This window comes from Chanodichthys erythropterus, chromosome 2 (assembly GCF_024489055.1).
Source record: "Chanodichthys erythropterus isolate Z2021 chromosome 2, ASM2448905v1, whole genome shotgun sequence".
Taxonomy (NCBI): Eukaryota; Metazoa; Chordata; class Actinopteri; order Cypriniformes; family Xenocyprididae; genus Chanodichthys; species Chanodichthys erythropterus.
In genome coordinates this window covers 13,933,294-13,951,268 of record NC_090222.1, presented here as the reverse complement: position 1 = coordinate 13,951,268, position 17,975 = coordinate 13,933,294, and the positions used below count along the sequence as shown (strand labels likewise).

Genomic DNA, 17,975 nt, shown 5'->3' with positions numbered 1-17,975 from the left:
CGGTCCTGGAGGGCCAGTGTCCTGCAGAGTTTATCTCCATCCCTGATAAAAACTCACTTGCCTATAACTTTCTACTTATCCTAAAGACCTTGATTAGCTGGTTCAGGTGTGTTTGATTAGGGTTGGAGCTAAACTCTGCTGGACACTGGCCCTCCAGGACCGGAGCTGTCCATCCCTGATGTAGAATGACAACGATTATGATCCAGCACCGGACTGAAAGCAAAGGGAGAATAAATAGGGAACAAACAAGGCAGGTAACATGGGAGGACAGGTGGGGCAAATTAACCAATAAACAGATAACAAGATGGGCGGGGTCAAGACAATCGACAGGAGAGCTCATGACACAAGGAAACAAATGAAAATGCCATGTGCAAATATTAACACGGAGTGTCAGAGCTCCCAAAATGTGAAAGTATGCATCTTTCAAATCCATTGCTAGAAGCCAGTCCCTGGGTTGAATATGTGCAAGGATCTGTTGTACACTGATCATCTCAAACAAGAAATTTTCCAAAGTTTGGTTTAACGGTCTTAGATCTAGAATGAGACGCAAGGGCTGTACACCAGCTGGCAGCAACTCACCGCTTAACATGGGCTGGGCAAGAGACTGGTTCACAGCTCATAGCCCGTGAACGTTCTCTCCCATCATACTAAACTGCATGGAGCTTGCACTCTGCCAAACACCGTCCATAGGAGGGATTTTGCTTATGTCGTGCAAGAGCAATAGAGAAGGAAAAGATCTCTGATGTTGATTTATGTTTGGTTTTGCATTACATTTATTAACTCATTCACATGTGGTAAAACAACACACAAACATTTTTCTCTGTCCGCCGCAACTGGCAGGGGGGCACAAACTCTTAGGGAAACTCTGGCTCACATGAAGTGCATTATCATTCGCAACTACTTTTGGGCTTCCTTGATTTTATCAGAGAATGCTCTAACTGCAGGCCTGGAGTTTATAGGGCGTTGAGCAGCAGTGCCTTATCTCCATCACAGATCTCTGTGAGGGTGAGCCGGAAATGCCGCTGTAACACCATGAGACTGACCATGCTTCACCCAACTCCTTGAGTGACCTTCTTTGAAACACAAAGGGGTGAGGGCCACCGCTGTATGCAGTTCATGAGTTCACACTTACAAATAATCGGATAGTATGTGTTATAGTATGTGTATTTGCCATACTGTCCAAGGAGAGGGCTTCGAACTCGGCATTCGGCTTGAACCCAGAGTACTCCCCCCGTATTTCTGGTGAGGAAAGTAACCAGGCGAGTGTGAGGAGACAGGATGGTGGAGGGATGCTGAAAAAAATGCTGAGGAATATAGGTGAGTCGACTGTCTGTATATAGGCCTTCACTCATGTTGATTGGGTAGATTGCTGACAGCTGGCTGAAAAGACGTTATGATTAGTCAGATTATTTGAGCGTTGCTCCTTCCGAACTTTGTTAATAAAACATCATTTCACGAGTTCACACTTACAAATAATCAGATAGTAAATAGTATGCGTAATGGTATGCATATTTAGTGTGCTGTCCGAGAGGAGGGCTCCGAGCTCGATATCTGGCCTGTTCCCAGAGTACTCCTCAAAAATTGCAAACCAATGCAGGACACATTTCTGATGACCCCCAAAGATTGCAGTGTGCAGGCTGATTGTGCTGTTTGGAGGGTTAGTTTGAAGGACCGGGAGAGTTCTCGTCACATTGGATGAAGACATTACTGCTGCGGCAGTGAAGGTGAGTTTAGACAGAAGAACTGAGCTGTGGGAGCCGAGGTGACTTCACTGCTGTGGTAGATTCCACAGCTGTTGAATTTTGTGGGAAAGGAGTGAAGGGAGTTTTTTTGGGGGGGGTATAGTATTAGGAGGAAGAGAAGCCGGGACTGAAGCCGTTAGCGGAGGCAGCCTCAGGCTCGAGTCAGCCCCCGGAGCCTAGGGGGGAACGAAGATGTTAGAAAATGAGAAGGAAAATAATGCACCTGGGCCTGCGCTGCTAGTGGAGGCAGCCTCGTGCTAGGGTCTAATGATGGGGCTGCAGGCCACGGACAGGGAGTTCGCGAGTTCACATGGAAATTTTGGCTTGGAAATTTTGGCCTGAACCCAGAGTACAGGTACTAATAAAAGTAGATAGAACTGAAGGGAATGAATTGAGGAGATGGTATGGAGGAGGGATGCTGATGAACTGTCAGATGAATGGAGGTAAGTCTGCTGTATTTATACCTCTTGTCATTGGTTTGCATTGATTAACTGAATGCTCTCTACCTGAGATAATTAGGTTAATTATTTGAGCTCCTTGATTATTTCCTCCTGAACTTTGTTATAAAACATCATGAGGATTCACCAGAGCCGAATGATATCCTGTGCTTCAGGGGAAGGGCGACAGTTTTCATCTAGATAAGACATCGGCTGGGTTGGTTGATCAAGAGAGCCTCCGGATTGAGATTGCTGTGAACTCCCAGCTCAGTGGTGGCGGGAAGGGGAGGTGCGGGTGGATCATTCAACACTGCAGCAAGCCTAGCGTGGTTTTTCACAGAATCTGCACTCTGTCATTTTCATTGCAGCCTCGACATGGGCACGGCCCAGACACAGCAAACACTCGTTCTGTGAGTCAGGTGACTCAAGCAGCATACGCGCCATCCTCGCAGTGACATGCTTTCCTCACCAGATCACAGGAGGGGAACTTCTTCTGACTTCGTCCACTCAGAATGAGAATCCATTCCGAAAGAAAAAGGCAATGGTGCTCAGCGCGGTCTGATCTAGTGGCCAGCCTTTTCGTGCTTGAAAGCCATTGGCTATTGCAGGTGCAATAGCGTGATTCAATCACACTATGACAGGTATCGCGTTTATTTCGTTTTTCCTTTTTTATTCAAAATATTTACAAACCGATTCACTATATCATGAATTATGATATATTCTGAGGTCAAATATGTGAAAGTGAATGTGTTTTGTCATTTAAACACCTTTATAATGATCATGTTAGTTGATAAAGCATGCTGTGAGTTTGCATATGTTGGATTTACATCACGTAAATTTATCTATTTTTTTCCCGAAATTCATAAACGTAAGTGGCTTATGAACTGGGAGAAGAGAGTAAACTTTATTGTTTCATACACAATGTATCTGATATGAATAAAACACTGTCAAATTATAATTGTAAGGATTATTGCAGCTTCCAGTGTATAGAATTTGCATTTAACAAACTATAAATGTCCTTTTTAAATATAGCCTAGTAATTCATTTAAATGTCTATTTAAATAAGCATTATGGGGTTGAAAACACGGAATAGTTGTGAAATATAAAAATCTCTGAGCACGTCCGTCTCTGGCTCAGCACCAGCAGCACGAATGCAGGTTTGAATTTAGCAGTGACGCACTGAACGTTCTAATCACAGCGGTGTGACCATATGCGTCAAAGCATTAAAATCGATTGTGTTTCGGGGGTGAAGGGAGGATAAATTGAAACTGAGGAGGCAAAAAATCAGATCTGAGGGGGCAATGCCCCCTTTTGCCCCCTTCATGGTGCCAGGCCTGAAATCAAGAATACCTAGGAAATGAGAAAGTGGAGGCGAATGAAACAGTAGCATAACAGTGGAATGGAGCTATGAAAATAGTCATTTAACAACCTGAAAGAACCATTAGTTTCTCACTATAAAGCACCTTTGTTAACAAAGGGGTTCACAACTTAATCACTGAATCGCTGTTCAAATATATGATACAATGCTAAATGCCTTAGCTGTTGAAGAGCGTTCAGATATGCAGTCTCGGGAGAAATTCTTGATGGTTCGGTCCGATGGTGCCGAAGTAGTAATCAATATCGTCTCTGTTGAATGAAGAAATGATGACAAACTTGTGCTGTTAATTTGGCCTTGTTGTGGTCAAGGAAGTTGCGCATGGCTTGCTGATGAAGTCAGGCTCAGGGCCTGGTGAGGTCTCATGTGAACAGCAATCCGTAGACACAGCAAGGGCAGAAGGAAGGAACTGTGTGTTGACTTTTAAGTTCCACAGAGTCCACACCTTGAGTGTGAGTTGAGTTTTGGCTTGAACAATGAGAAAGATACAGTTCTCAAGCTGGAAAGTTCCTTTGTTTGAAAGCAAACTCATTTGCCTGAGAGGAGAAAGCTGGGAGTTTGTGTCCATTTATACTCTGATATATATATAACAAACATGCACTGTATTCTGTGAGAAGGAAATGTCCACCAAAGTGTTAAACAACGAGTATTTTGAAATGAGACACCACCTAGATGGGCTACATTCTCTTGTAGTTCTATCATCAGGCATGCATAACACTATACAATATACAAAAGAACAAAATACAAACAGTAATAATACACAAAATGTACTGGAAAAATGCATGTTCATTCATTTAGCCAGATTTGTCAGTGAATTAGTGGAAATGATTCCATTTTCAATGTCTGTTTCTGTACTTTTCTGAGCTGGCACTATCTCATAAGTGTCTTTGAAATGTATCAGGGGAGCAAATGGTAATAGTTCTAAGTGGGGCAATCAGACATCACAGAGTCTGCATGGGTGAGCAGTTGTAAAGATTAACTAGATTCAATTATGTGTATGATCGATCCAGTCATTACACAGCTGTCCATGGCGCAATCTTGTTAATTTAAACTCTGCCTGCAACTGCATGTATTTGACTATGGAAGCCTCACAGAATGTAACCTTTAGTAATAATACAGCAGATGAAGTAGATCTCCTCAAAGTGTTCTCTGATTGGAGAACCATTCATGGAGAGCATCATAATCAGTTGGCCCAGCTAAGTAAGGCAATGTTCAAGGCCCTGCAGATGCTACATAAGCTTGCCAGATATTCAGCCAAAGATGAGGATAGAGAGCAAGCTGGAGATCTCCAAAACGTGACAGGGATAGGATCTCCCTATGTCTTCTATGAGTTTTTCTAGATCCCACCCCCTATTGGAGCTCCTGCAATCCGTCAGACTCCATCTTGAGACAGGCTCTTTAAAAATAACTATTTGAAACACATAACACATTAAAAAATGCTACTCAGAGTGCTGAACTCCCATCAAGCCTTGCCATTTTCTTCTTAAAAAATATGTTAGTTGGTTAATAGGTTCTCTGCAAGAGATGACAATTTTACTAAAATGACAATGTAAATGCTAAAAGAAACATTCCATTATCAGTCAGGGTTTTCATCTTTTCAGTCCTTAACTGAAAAGGACATCAGTTATATCACAATTCACACAAAAAAAGCAAATGTCACTTTTAAAGGAAAGTGTGAAAACATTAAGAGGAAAAGTACTGAAATTCAAAGCACTGCCACACCTCCTAACAGACTTGTGATGGAATAGAAATTCAATTTGATCTAATATGACAGCATTGAAGAGAGGTCTCACTCATGAGGGGAAAAACTCTTTGACTTCAAGACTAGAGTTCTTTAAGGTTGCATGCCTGTCAGCAGGTGATGTTATCTGCATGAGCCAATGTCACAATATCTTAGCGGTTCTAGCGATGTTGTGGTAAGCCCTCCTTTTACTGTAAACACTAATTGCTCTAGTGTGAGTGCACGTGTGCTGTGGTTGCATTTCTAATTTACAAACTACGAAAAGGACATGACACTTCACTCATTGTGGTATCATCAGTTCCAAAGAATAAAACCAATGAGTTGACAGCTCGTATGTGTGAGCAACAGTTGGGGAGAAAGAGTGTGAATCTGATTAAGATAAGACAAAGTGAAGATATGTTTTGGAAAATAAACCCTAAAAATAAAAAAAAAACATTGTGGCAGATTTCAGACATTTTTGTCTCTGTCTTCATTTTCATTCATCTGAACTCCTGATAAAATGATGAGTTTCTTGGACTCTATGTGATTGGATGTTATATCAGCATCGACCTCACTACTAATCTCATGTCTCAGAATGAGTAGCTGTTCTTTAGTAGCTAGTTTTTTTTTTTTTTTACTCATGTGTTTACTCAGAATGAGACCCTTTTCATCTACAGCGTTTTTTGTGCGCATGTATTTGTTTCAAAGAGAGATGGAGAGAAAGAGAGAGTTTGTTTTGGAACTATTTAAAAGTTATAACAAGACAGGAAACATTTAATGGAAAGTTTGGGGTAGAGGAAATTAAGGCATAGGAGAAATATTGACAGAGCAGAGCTGCTGCAGTTGGGGGTCCTTAGGGCATAGTCATCCATAAAGTTCGTTGAACGTTATGACTCATCGTGACATTTCTGATAAAGATTTAATGCTGAAATGTTGTCCCCTCATCTTCAAAGTTTCAGAGGGGCCTTACTAATTCACATCTCCTGTCATTTTCTCATTGACTCTCTGCTTCTACACAGCTTCAAGGTAAGACTTTATTCTATCTCAGTGTGAATTTAAAAGTAGGTATGGTATAACAGGTATACAAAAAATAGCAAGCTAGTTAAAATGTACCATGTGATGTTGCAGCACAAGCTATAATAAACTTATCATAAGGGTATGTTTAAGTTAAAGAGAATAACAATTATAGCTTCAAATATACACACAACTAGGTCAAGCTCAATTTAGTAAGAAGTCAGCGAGGGGCCGGATCTGTCTGGTGTTTATTGTAACCATGCTCAAAATATCGTTGTATAATCATTGAGATTGTTGCACCCTATAATATTATTCCACTCACTTATTTATACAGTAGAGGAGAAATAATGGAGAAATACTAACCTATTGTTCATTATAACAACATTTTTCTTTTGGAATAAAGATAAATAATTATATCATAAACACATATAAAAACACATATCTTTTTTTCATAAATCATCAGGTATGTTCAACTTGAAGTGGTGCTGCATAGACTGATCAGTCAATGACATTTAAGTACCACAAGAGTGATTCGAAAGCATACAGAGCCTACTTCTGTTCGCTCTCACGGTAGCCTACTTTGATGTCAGTCACCGATCAGTCTTTTCAGCTTCGCTTCCAGTCAAACACACCTATTGGTCACCCTTTACATCTGCCTGTGGGTTTTACTTCACAAATATCTAAGCCTCATAACTCCATTATACTATCCTCATTACTCCACCCCGCCTCCAAGAAGTGCCGCACTCAGTTTGGTCTGTCTCTGCTTGTTTACAATGCAAGGGTAAATAAAGAACTGTTTGTTTCATGACTTCATCTCCTTAATGAAACCCCTGCGATTCAGCAACTACCTACTAATGCATTCGCATTCACGTAAAGCAGCCTTGTTGACAAGTTTGGGCGAGTAAAGGCAAAATGCACAAGATATAATACCTTTAATGCACTTAGATGGCGATATTGCAACTTTATAGAAATAACAAACTGCTGCAGAAAAAGTTAGGTGCCACGCAAAATGTAATGTGTACAAAAAGTACATTTACTTGTTCAGAAATGTAGTCAAGTAGAGAGTAAATGTTGATAATACCTTTGATACACAGTACAACTACAAAGTAGCCAAAAAGATACTTAAGTACAGTTACTAATTACATTTGGCCAAATGATAGAAAAAACTGAGCACCTACATAACTACAGTAAACTTTAACCTAATGAGATGCACTTACTGCCTCAGATGCGGCCGTTCTAATTCGCTGGTCAAAAACCTTGTTAGCTTGATTTTGGTAAAATGTTAATATAATGACACATGCGAATGTCTGACCATATATAAAGCCACAATATCAACTTTGCCAATGCTGTGTAATTTATTATTTAAAAAAGACTTTTCTTTTTTCTTCCATTTTCTGAAAAGTTGCGTTTTTGGAGGTTTCCGCCTGACAGCGATGATATGTAGCCTATAAAGTGGTAAAATATATGTTGTTTTGTTGAAGATAATATTTATGCTAAATGCAATATGTGCGTGTCTGTTGAATTTAGCAAATGATTATACATATGTAATTGATCAAAACTTAACTTAAGTACTAAACTATGTTGAAATAAATTAAGAATTTTAATATAATGGATAATATCAGTAATTAGTACATTAAGCATTTAACCAGTAAGGCCGTCTTTATCAGTCATTTACAGCCAAGTAATGCATTTTTGACATGTATGACTCTTTACATACTCTGCTAACACATTTAAAGTCATTCCAGGTGTCATGTGTCATTCTGAACCCTTTTCTCTTCCAGTAAGATGTTTGCCCTGCTCAGTGTCCTACTGCTTTCGTCACAAGCCCTTCCTCTCGTCCAATCAGGGACGTGCAATGAAACAACGGAGTACCTTGAAGACAAACAGTGCTGCAAAAAATGTGAACCAGGTAAATAAAATGCTGCCTCATCACTGTGAGTGCAATAGACAGTTTAAGGGAAATGAGCACAGTTGAGTCAGAGTTGAACTTAAGAAGAGCTATCATCAGATAAGATTAGATAGCCATGATATGCATTTAGTTTAGAGGGCTTTAGTGAGTTAAACAAACATGTATGAATCAAATACATGTGTGATAGAGCAGGGAAATCTCTATGTTTGTAATAGGACGAATCTAATTTTAGAGACAAAATTGATTGCAGACTGTTTATGCAGACTTAAGACAGTTTCAACTTTTTTTTTCATATTTTTGAGGCATATTTCAATTGAAAAAGACTAGATGTACTCTTTCGACATATCAAAACTGATTGCAATATGTACGAATATTTCAGGGTTCAGTTGATGTATGGTTTGATGACATTTAACTACATGCGTCTTAAATGACACATCTTTCTCGTATGAGGATGACTTGTTCTCTGAACTCAACCTGGTAAAGTCTCAAACTAGTCAGCGTTGAATGCCACACTGTAATCATTTCGCCTGTACAGCAGCAGAGTCAGCGTGATTCTGCCACACTCATGTCTCATTACACGTGTATCTCTGCCTTTGTGTGTGTTTGTACAGGACAGCTTCTGGTAGAGAGATGCAAACCAGGCTCACCTGATACTCGGTGTAAGCCTTGCGGAAAAGGCTTCTTCATGGAAGACTATAATACCAATTTCGGCTGGTGCGATTATTGCAAAAAGTGCACCAAAGATCGTACGTCACCTTCATTTCTTTGTTTGTGATGTCAATGTTCATACAATGATAAGTTTGGCTGTGTTCTGAATCTTCAGATGAATCAGTAAACTAGAAATACCAAACATGACAGTAAAACAACACGGGGGCTTCCCCTTCAGCAGATCTAGGTGGGTTTTCAGTACGGAGGTAGGTGGGGGTCTGAGAAACGTCTGAGTGTCTGGTAACAAACATGATACGGGACAGCAAATGATAAAAATACACGTGTAGCTCTGGAAAAAAAATGGCACCTGAGCGACGGAATTTATTATTTGGAACGGAAAGAACTGCCTACTGAGATGTCTGAGATGTTTGATATGCAGATGCCTGCTAAATAGATTCAATCTCAAACAAAATATTTGTAAAAAAGTAGTAGCAAAAAAAGGAGAGGAAGTTAGAGTAATGTTTGAAGCAACTGAACAAAGAAATGTTGCTGATATATTTAGGACCCTGCTGAAAAGACAGGCATAAATTTCCATAGACCAAAGGCAGACTTGCTAGTTAAACTAGATAAACTATGCAGCAGTATCCCATGCAATGCCACTCACTTTTCTTTTCTTTTTCTTTCTTTTTTTACAGTGGAAGTGAATTCTGTACTAATGTTGTTATCGAAGTTACAGTATGAATGACTGCTGTATCCTGTAAATTATGCAGAACGTTTGCACATGATTCTGTGAAACCTGTGCCAAATGATGCTTTAGCTCAGATTGTAGATGCTTAAGGTCACATAACCAGGCAGGGACGCAGGGTCTTGTGATAAAAAAAGTGATGAGTAGAAATGAAAAGTGAACATCCTGAGGTGACTCAAGAAGTTAATTGTGAGTCAGCAGAAAAAAAAAAAAACGTGTGTTTGAGCTTGCTGTTTTATTTTGACACTTGTGTCTTGGTGAAATGACTGTGACTTTAGTAAGCAATCGCATATGGGTACATGGGTACGCTTTTATGTCTTTGGGGTTGGTTTTGTACTCAGACTAACAGATATTTAGGGCCTGAGCACCGATGGTGTGAGGACCCTATTGGAATTGCTCGGCCAATTCTTCTTCTTCTCTGAAATGAATTACATTTTTGATGGCCTAAACTGAGGGCCCTTTCATCGCTGCTTGCAGCTTTAATTTGTTTTTGTATTTCTAATATACTTTTTAAATGTGTTTTAATTTTTTACATTTTTTACCCAGACCTTAAAGGATGAGTTCATCAAGGTTGTTCATCTTCGGAACACAAATTAAGATATTTTTGATGAAATCTGATGGCTCAGTGAGGCCTACATCGCCAGCAATGGTACTTCCTCTCTCAAAATCCATAAAGGTACTAAAAACAAATTTTAAATCAGTTCATGTGAGTACAGTGGTTCTACCTTAATATTATAAAGCGACGAGAATATTTTTGGTGTGCCAAAAAAACAAAATAACGACTTTTTAACAATATCTAGTGATGGCCACTGAACTCACATGGACTGATTTAAATGTGTTTTTAGTACCTTTATGGATCTTGAGAGAGGAAGTACCATTGCTGGCGATGAAAGCCTCACTGAGCCATCGGATTGCCCTTAAAGGGATAGTTCACCCAAAAATAAAAATTTGATGTTTATCTGCTTACCCCCAGGGCATCCAAGATGTAGGTGACTTTGTTTCTTCAGTTGAACACAGATGATGATTTTTAACTCCAACCGTTGATGTCTGTCAGTCAAATGATGGGAGTGAATTGTCACACAATCTATAAGAGTCAATAAACACGCACAGACAAATCCAAATTAAACCCTGCAGCTCGTGACGACACATTGATGTCCTAAGACAGGAAACGATCGGTTTGTGCGAGAAACCGAACAGTATTTATATAATTTTTTACCTCTAAAACACCACTATGTCCAACTGGGTTCAGCAATCGCTTGGTGAGGTCTAATCGCGCTCTGACAGCGGCAGTGATGTCTCGCGCATATACTTCAATGAGTGCTAGACATCACTGCCGTTGTCAGAGCGCGATCAGACCACACTAAACGAACCCTGAACGCAGTTGGACATAGTGGTGTTTTAGAGGGAAAAAATGATATAAATACCATTCGGTTTCTCACACAAACCGTTCGTTTCGTGTCTTAGGACATCAATGTGTCGTCACGAGCCGCAGGGTTTAATTTGGATTTGTCTGTGCGTGTTTATTGACTCTTATAAATTGTGTGACCATTCACTCCCATTATTTGACTGACAGACGGCAACGTTTGGAGTTAAAAATCATCATTTGTGTTCAACTGAAGAAACAAAGTCACCTACATCTTGGATGCCCTGGTGGTAAGCAGATAAACATCAAATTTTTATTTTTGGGTGAACTATCCCTTTAATAAAGTTTGTGTATTTGGGTACATACGTGGTTAAAGCTTTTATAATTTTACTAGTTTCCCAGACCTTAAGTTTAAATTATAGTATGAATCATAGAAATAATATTAACTATTGCATTTTGATCCAAACAAAGAGAAAATCATCAAAAAAATCAACAAACTATTTTAGTAGTTATTGTGTAAATTTATTTTTATTTATATTTAGTTTAGATCATCTTTGAGATGAAATGTGATAAAACCAAAGAAAAGTAAAAGCAAATCTGAATATTGCATACTGAATATTTCTATTGTGGGTAATTTCCTGTTAAACTCTGGTTTCTGTCAAATTTTGCAAAACTTGTGAAATGTTTAATTCTGTGTATAAATAAAAACGAGCAAGATAGAAGCAATTTTATGCAAAAAAATAGAATAAAATTAGGCAAGATAGAAGCAATGTTATCCACCACCATCATTTGCTTGACAAAAAGAACAGTGATTTGATATAGTCAAAGCAAAATTTATTCAGACACCTTGAACATTTCATTCATTATTACAGTTTATTCACTATAGTTTAAAAAAATGGTAATAAAATTTGACAAGATCTCAGAATTAAACTTTGTCAGAAAAGAATTATCTTAATTATGTCAGATTACACTTAAAGGGTTAGTTCACCCAAAAATGAAAATAATGTAATTAATTACTCACCCTCATGCCATTCCACACCCGTAAGACCTTAATTAAGATATTTTTGTTGAAATCCGATGGCTCAGTGAGGCCTCCATAGCCAGCAATGACATTTCCTCTCTCAAGATCCATTAATGTACTAAAACATATTTAAATCAGTTCATGTAAGTACAGTGGTTCAATATTAATATTATAAAGCAACGAGAATATTTTTGGTGCACCAAAAAAACTAAATAACGACTTATATAGTGATGGCCGATTTCAAAACACTGCTTCATGAAGCTTTGGAGCGTTATGAATCTTTTGTGTCAAATCATGATTCGGATCACGTGTCAAACTGCCAAACGGCTGAAATCATGTGACTTTGGCGCTCCGAACTGCTGATTCGACACGCTGATTCATAACGCTCCGAAGCTTCCTGAAGCAACTGAATGTACCACAGTTGGAAAAACACAGATGGACACATACAGTTCTCTATAATCCTTTTCACACTTTCAATTTTGCAGATATGAAGTATAGCAAGACCTGTACGCTGACAAGTGATGCCGTGTGTACATGTGATGAAGGCTACAGATGTAGTGACGACAAATGCGAGACGTGTGTGAAAGTCCCGACAACTACTCTTTCCCATACTTCTCCTAGTACTGCTCCTACTGCTTCTACTAAAAAAACACTGCCCACCCATGGTGAGTGTCTGAACCCAGATGTACTGTTGTCATTTTGTCTGTTATATTCAATTTATATCCATTTACATCAATTATGACTGTTGTGGTATTTCCAGAAGACAGGCTGTCACACACACAGTTCTCCATTGACCTGTTTACTCTTTCTCTCTCTTTTTCTCCAACCATTTGCTCCCTTTCTATCAACCTCTTCCAGATAATGTGTGGATCTCGGTGAGTCTGTGTTTTGCATGTGTGTGTGTGTGCGTTCTGTTCACCTGTTTCCTTCTCACCAGCAGACATGCACGATCATGTGGAAGGATCATGTCAGCATCAAAGGGTCAGTGTCACTATAAAAAAAGCTCTAATACAAAACCACAAAACTGTTGTTTATACTCTTGCATATAATATAATATAATATAATATAATATAATATAATATAATATAATATAATATAATATAATATAATATAATATAATATAATATATAAATATAATATAATATAATATAACATAATGATATCAGTGGTGGACTGACCAACTGTTCAGAGTGTTGTTTATAATATGTTTATTAATCATATAATATAATATAATATAATATAATATAATATAATATAATATAATATAATATAATATAACATAATGATATCAGTGGTGGACTGACCAACTGTTCAGAGTGTTGTTTATAATATGTTTATTAATAATATAATATAATATAATATAATATAATATAATATAATATAATATAATATAATATAATATAATATAATATAATATAATATAATGTAATATAATATGATTGATATGATATGATATGATATGATATAATGATATCAGTGATAGACTGACCAACTGTTCAGAGTGTTGTTTATAATATAATATAATATCATATAATGATATATTAGTGATGGACAGACCGACTGTTCAGAGTGTTGTTTATAATTTATTTATTAGAAATATAATATAATATAATATAATATAATATAATATAATATAATATAATATAATCAGGACACAGACGGAGACAGAGAGGTGAGTGAAACATACAAGTTTATTAAACAGAGGCACGGACACAGGCAGACGATGGATGCAGGTGAGAAAATGAACAAGCACTTAAAGTGGAGACTTACCTGGCTGAATAACAAAACAATGTCTTTGCAGATGCTAGAGAAAACAAGGAACGGAGAACTGGAGACGGAAGAAGACAGGATGGGAACATAGCAAACTCAGGTGAGTAGCGGGTACGGAGTCCAGGTACGTTGATGAGACCAGACAAAGGAGTGAGGGAAGTGAATGTCTTTAAGTAGTCCATGGGTGATGAGGTACAGGTGCAGGTGATTAGTATTCAGGAGATTGTGAATGAGTGGGTAGAGCGTGGAGATCCGGTGACGATGCATGGATGTTGGTGGCGACGACGGTGTCTACCTTGACCCCGTGGAGCAAGACGGTCGAGATGTTCGCCATGGAATTGTGAGAGGAACGAGGGGTCAAGGATGTTGTGACGGTTGAGCTAGGAACGCTCTTCTGGGCCATAGTCCTCACAGTCGACGAGGTATTCTAGTTGTGGACCTCTTTGTCGGGAGTCGAGGATCGCCCGCACCCGGTAGATGGTTTCCTCTTCAGTGAGCTCGGGAGGAGGAGGTACCGCATCGCCACCAGAATCTGTCGAAGGAGAGGGCATAGGATCAGTGTGGGGTTTCAACAGTGAGACATGGAATGAAGGTAAGATGCGATACTGTGCTGGAAGATTGAGACGATAGGTGACCTTGTTGAGCTGCCTCTGTATGGTGAATGGACCTATGTACTGGGTACTCAGCTTGCGGCAGGGCAGTCGGAGATGGATGTCCCGGGTCGAGAGCCACACCTTCTGGCCAGGTTGGTAACGAGGAGTAGGGCCCCTTCTGGCGTCCGAACTGCCTGCTGGAGATGGACGTGGGCTGAGTCCCACACTCTCTCACTCTGCTGGAACCAGTGGTTGACACTTGGAACCTCCGAGGGCTCACCCGACTAAGGGAAGTGAGGTGGTTGATAGCCCAGGATACATTGGAACGGGGTGAGCCCAGTAGTGGTCTGTCGGCGGGAATTCTGGGCGTATTCCAACCAGGGGAGAAATTGGCTCAAGCTGTTCTGGTTCCGGTGGCAGTACAACCTCAGGAATCTCCCGATCTCCTGGATCTTGCGCTCAGTCTGGCCGTTGGTTTGAGGGTGGTATCCGGACGACATTCTGACAGACACTTCTAGGAGCTTGAAGAAGGCTTGCCACACATGGGAAATGAACTGGGGTCCATGGTCAGAGATGATATCCTCTGGGAGGCCGACGTTTCTGAATACATTGTGGAACAGGTTTTAGGCGGCTTCAAATGAGGGGTATAAGTTTGCAGGCTTTGGTGAAACGGTCCACGATGACCAGAATGCAGGTGAAGCCATTAGATGGTGGTAAGTCTGTCATAAAGACCATTCCAAGGTGTGACCACGGTCTGTGTGGTATGGGTAAAGGAACCAGTTTTCCTTCCAGGAGCTTCATAGGAGTGTTGGCAAAGGCACAGATTGAGCATCATCTGATGTAACAGGAGATATCCTGAGTCATGGAGGGGCACCAGTAGTGTTGCCACAGGAGCGAGAGGGAACGTGAACTGCCTGGGTATCCAGAGCCCAGAGAGGTGTGAGCCAAGTCCATGAGGGGCTTACCTCCGGCTTAACCAGTGGAACATAGAGAAGCCCCTCAGGACTTCCCGGTGGAGCTGGTTCAGAGCGGTTTGCTTGGGAAATGTGTTAGTTGATGGACCACTGGATAGGGCTTACGATCAAGGCTGGAGGGAGGACAGGTTTGGGATCTGGATTCCCAGGATCAGGCTGGTACCGACGGGATAAGGTGTCAACCTTGCAGTTCTTGTTTTGAAGATGATAGGAGACAGTGAAGTTGAATCTTGTGAAGAAGAGGGCCCAACGGCTTGGCGAGGGTTGAGTCTTTTAGCTTCTCTGAGATATTCGAGGTTCTGGTGATCTGTAATTACCTCGAACCGATGATTCGCTCCCTCCAGCCAGTGTCTCCATTCCTCCAATGCCAACTTGATGGCAAGAAGCTCTCTGTTCCCGATGTCATAGTTTTACGGGATAGCTTTTTGGAGATGAAGGCACATGGATGGAGTCGTGGTGGATCACCCTGCCGCTGTGACAATACCGCTCTGACCCCAGTGGCTGAGGCATCGGCTTCGACGACGAACGGGAGGTCAGGGTCAGGATGAACCAGGATTGGAATGGTGAGGAAGGCTTCTTGGAGCTGATGGAAGGCTTCTCAGGCAGATGGAGTCCAGGACAGAGACTTGGGCCGGCCTTTGAGGAGCAAGGTGAGGGGTGCACTGAGGAGGCTGTAGTTGTGGATGAAGCGACGATAGAAATTGGCAAATTCCAGGAAATGCTGTAACTCCTTCACATTTGTGGGTATTGGCCAGTTGCGGATGGTTTCCATGATGACATAGCCCAGGAAATGCATAGAGGTGGTGTGGAACTCGCTCTTCTCCAGCTTGAGGTAGAGATGGTGTTCACGGAGCCACTCAAGGACCTGGGAGATGTGTTGGCGATGTTCAGCAAGGTTCCGGGAGAAGATGAGGATGTCGTCTATGTAGACTATAACAAACCAGTGAAGGAACTCCCGGAACACCTCATGGAGGGAGAGTTGGACAGGCCATATGGCATAACCATGTATTCATAGTGCCCAGATGGTGTAATGAAGGCTGTTTTCCACTCATCCCCCCGGCATATACGAATGAGGTTGTACACACTCCGCAGGTCCAGCTTGGAGAAGATGCAAGCTCCCCGTAGCTGTTCCAGAGCTGCTGGGACCAGAAGAAGGGGATAGGTGAACTTCACCATCTGGGAGTTCAGATGACGGTAGTCAATGCACGGCCTCAAGCCTACATCCTTATTGGCCACGAAGAAGAAGCTTGAAGCGGCAGGGGATGTTGATAATCGAATTAAACACTGTTTTAAAGCCTCCTGTACGTACTCCTCCATGGCCTTCTGTTCGAGGATGGACAATGGGTAAACCCTACCCTTAGGTAGAGTAGACCAAGGCAGCAGGTCATTCGTGCAGTCCCATGGCCGATGAGGTGGAAGTTGTGTTGCCAACAGCTTGCTGAACACATCCTGGAATGCCTGGTATTCGGGAGGAATTTCCACATTGAGGTCTGTTCCTGGGCTTTCAATAGAGGTTGAGAAGACTGGAAGAACACTGGAGTCAGGAGAGGAACATCAGGAAATCGAAGAAGACTTTCTGACAGGAGATAAACAGTCTTTAAAGCACTCGTCGCTCCATTTGAGGATCTCACCCGTATTCCACTGGATGTCTGGCTGGTGTTGTGTGAGCCAGGGGCATCCCAGGATGATGTCCACGGTGGATCCTTCCAACACCATGAATGTGATCTTCTCCGTGTATAGACAGCCAATGCAGAGCGTCAGTGTGGGGGAGAAGTGCCGGATGTGACCACGGCCCAGCAGCTTTCCTTGGATGGTTTCTATACTGAGATCCTGTTGACAGCGTTTACGGTGTACATTTAGTTTCTGGAGAATCTGGTTGCTGATGAAGTTCCCTGCAAAGCCAATGAGGGCTTGCGATGAAACACAGACGTGAGAATTAAGAATTTGTACAGTAGTTCTAGTAAGGGGTGCAATCCGAGTGGGCAATTGGATGGTACTCACTGCTGGGCATGGTGGTCGGATGGGACAGGCAGCTTCCTCACAGTACAGACAGAGCTGTAGTTGAATTCTTCTCTGATGCTCCGCACGAGTTAGACAATCGGAGTCCACTTGCATGCATTCAGGTGCTGGAAGGGCGACAGATGGTGAGGCAGGCAGAGGATTGGCAGTGGGAGTGTGGAGTGCGCATGCTGAGAAGCGTTGAGCCATGCAGATGTTTTTTTGGATTAAGTTTTACAACCCCATAGTGTCATCATACATGACCATTAACTGCTTTACGTGAGGATTCAACCCATGGCAGAAGGCCGTTATCAGGGCTGTTTCATTCCAGCCACTAGCGGAATCGGAGGGCATACATACTCATGACATACACACTCATACAGTCTCATCACCTTGACCTATGTTGAAGATTTGGTCGTGTACCGACAGATCGGCGGGACTTTGACCGAATACCTCTTGGAAATGGCTGAAGAATGCTGTGATGGTGGCTGTTACTGGGGCGTTGGATTCGCAGAGGGGTTGCGCCCATTGTAGCAACCGTCCTGAGAGTAAGGAGATGAAGAGAAGAGTTGAGACTGGGCTTCTAGATAGAGTGAGCACTGCAGGAGGAACCCACTGCAATCCTCCGCCGCGCCGGAGTATGTTGCTGGTCGGGCCGTGGGACTG

The 17,975-nt window shown here is 41.3% G+C and overlaps 1 protein-coding gene across 10 annotated transcripts in view; it reads left to right on the top strand.

Moving 5' to 3' along the window:
* Positions 1 to 17,975, top strand: part of cd27 (CD27 molecule) — a 32,177-nt gene that overhangs the window by 12,564 nt on the left and 1,638 nt on the right. The window contains exons 2-7 of one of the 10 annotated variants that reach the window (XM_067401823.1): positions 6,228 to 6,300; positions 7,691 to 7,743; positions 8,070 to 8,197; positions 8,809 to 8,943; positions 12,460 to 12,639; positions 12,833 to 12,955. In XM_067401823.1, coding sequence (XP_067257924.1) covers positions 8,074 to 8,197; positions 8,809 to 8,943; positions 12,460 to 12,639; positions 12,833 to 12,955 — 562 coding nt within the window. In that variant the 5' untranslated portion in view covers positions 6,228 to 6,300; positions 7,691 to 7,743; positions 8,070 to 8,073. Of the gene's footprint in view, positions 1 to 1,196; positions 1,318 to 2,547; positions 7,744 to 8,069; positions 8,198 to 8,808; positions 8,944 to 12,459; positions 12,640 to 12,832; positions 12,956 to 17,975 lie in introns of those variants that run through there. The other 9 variants (XR_010896502.1, XM_067401832.1, XM_067401840.1 and 6 more) reach the window with 9 other exon arrangements.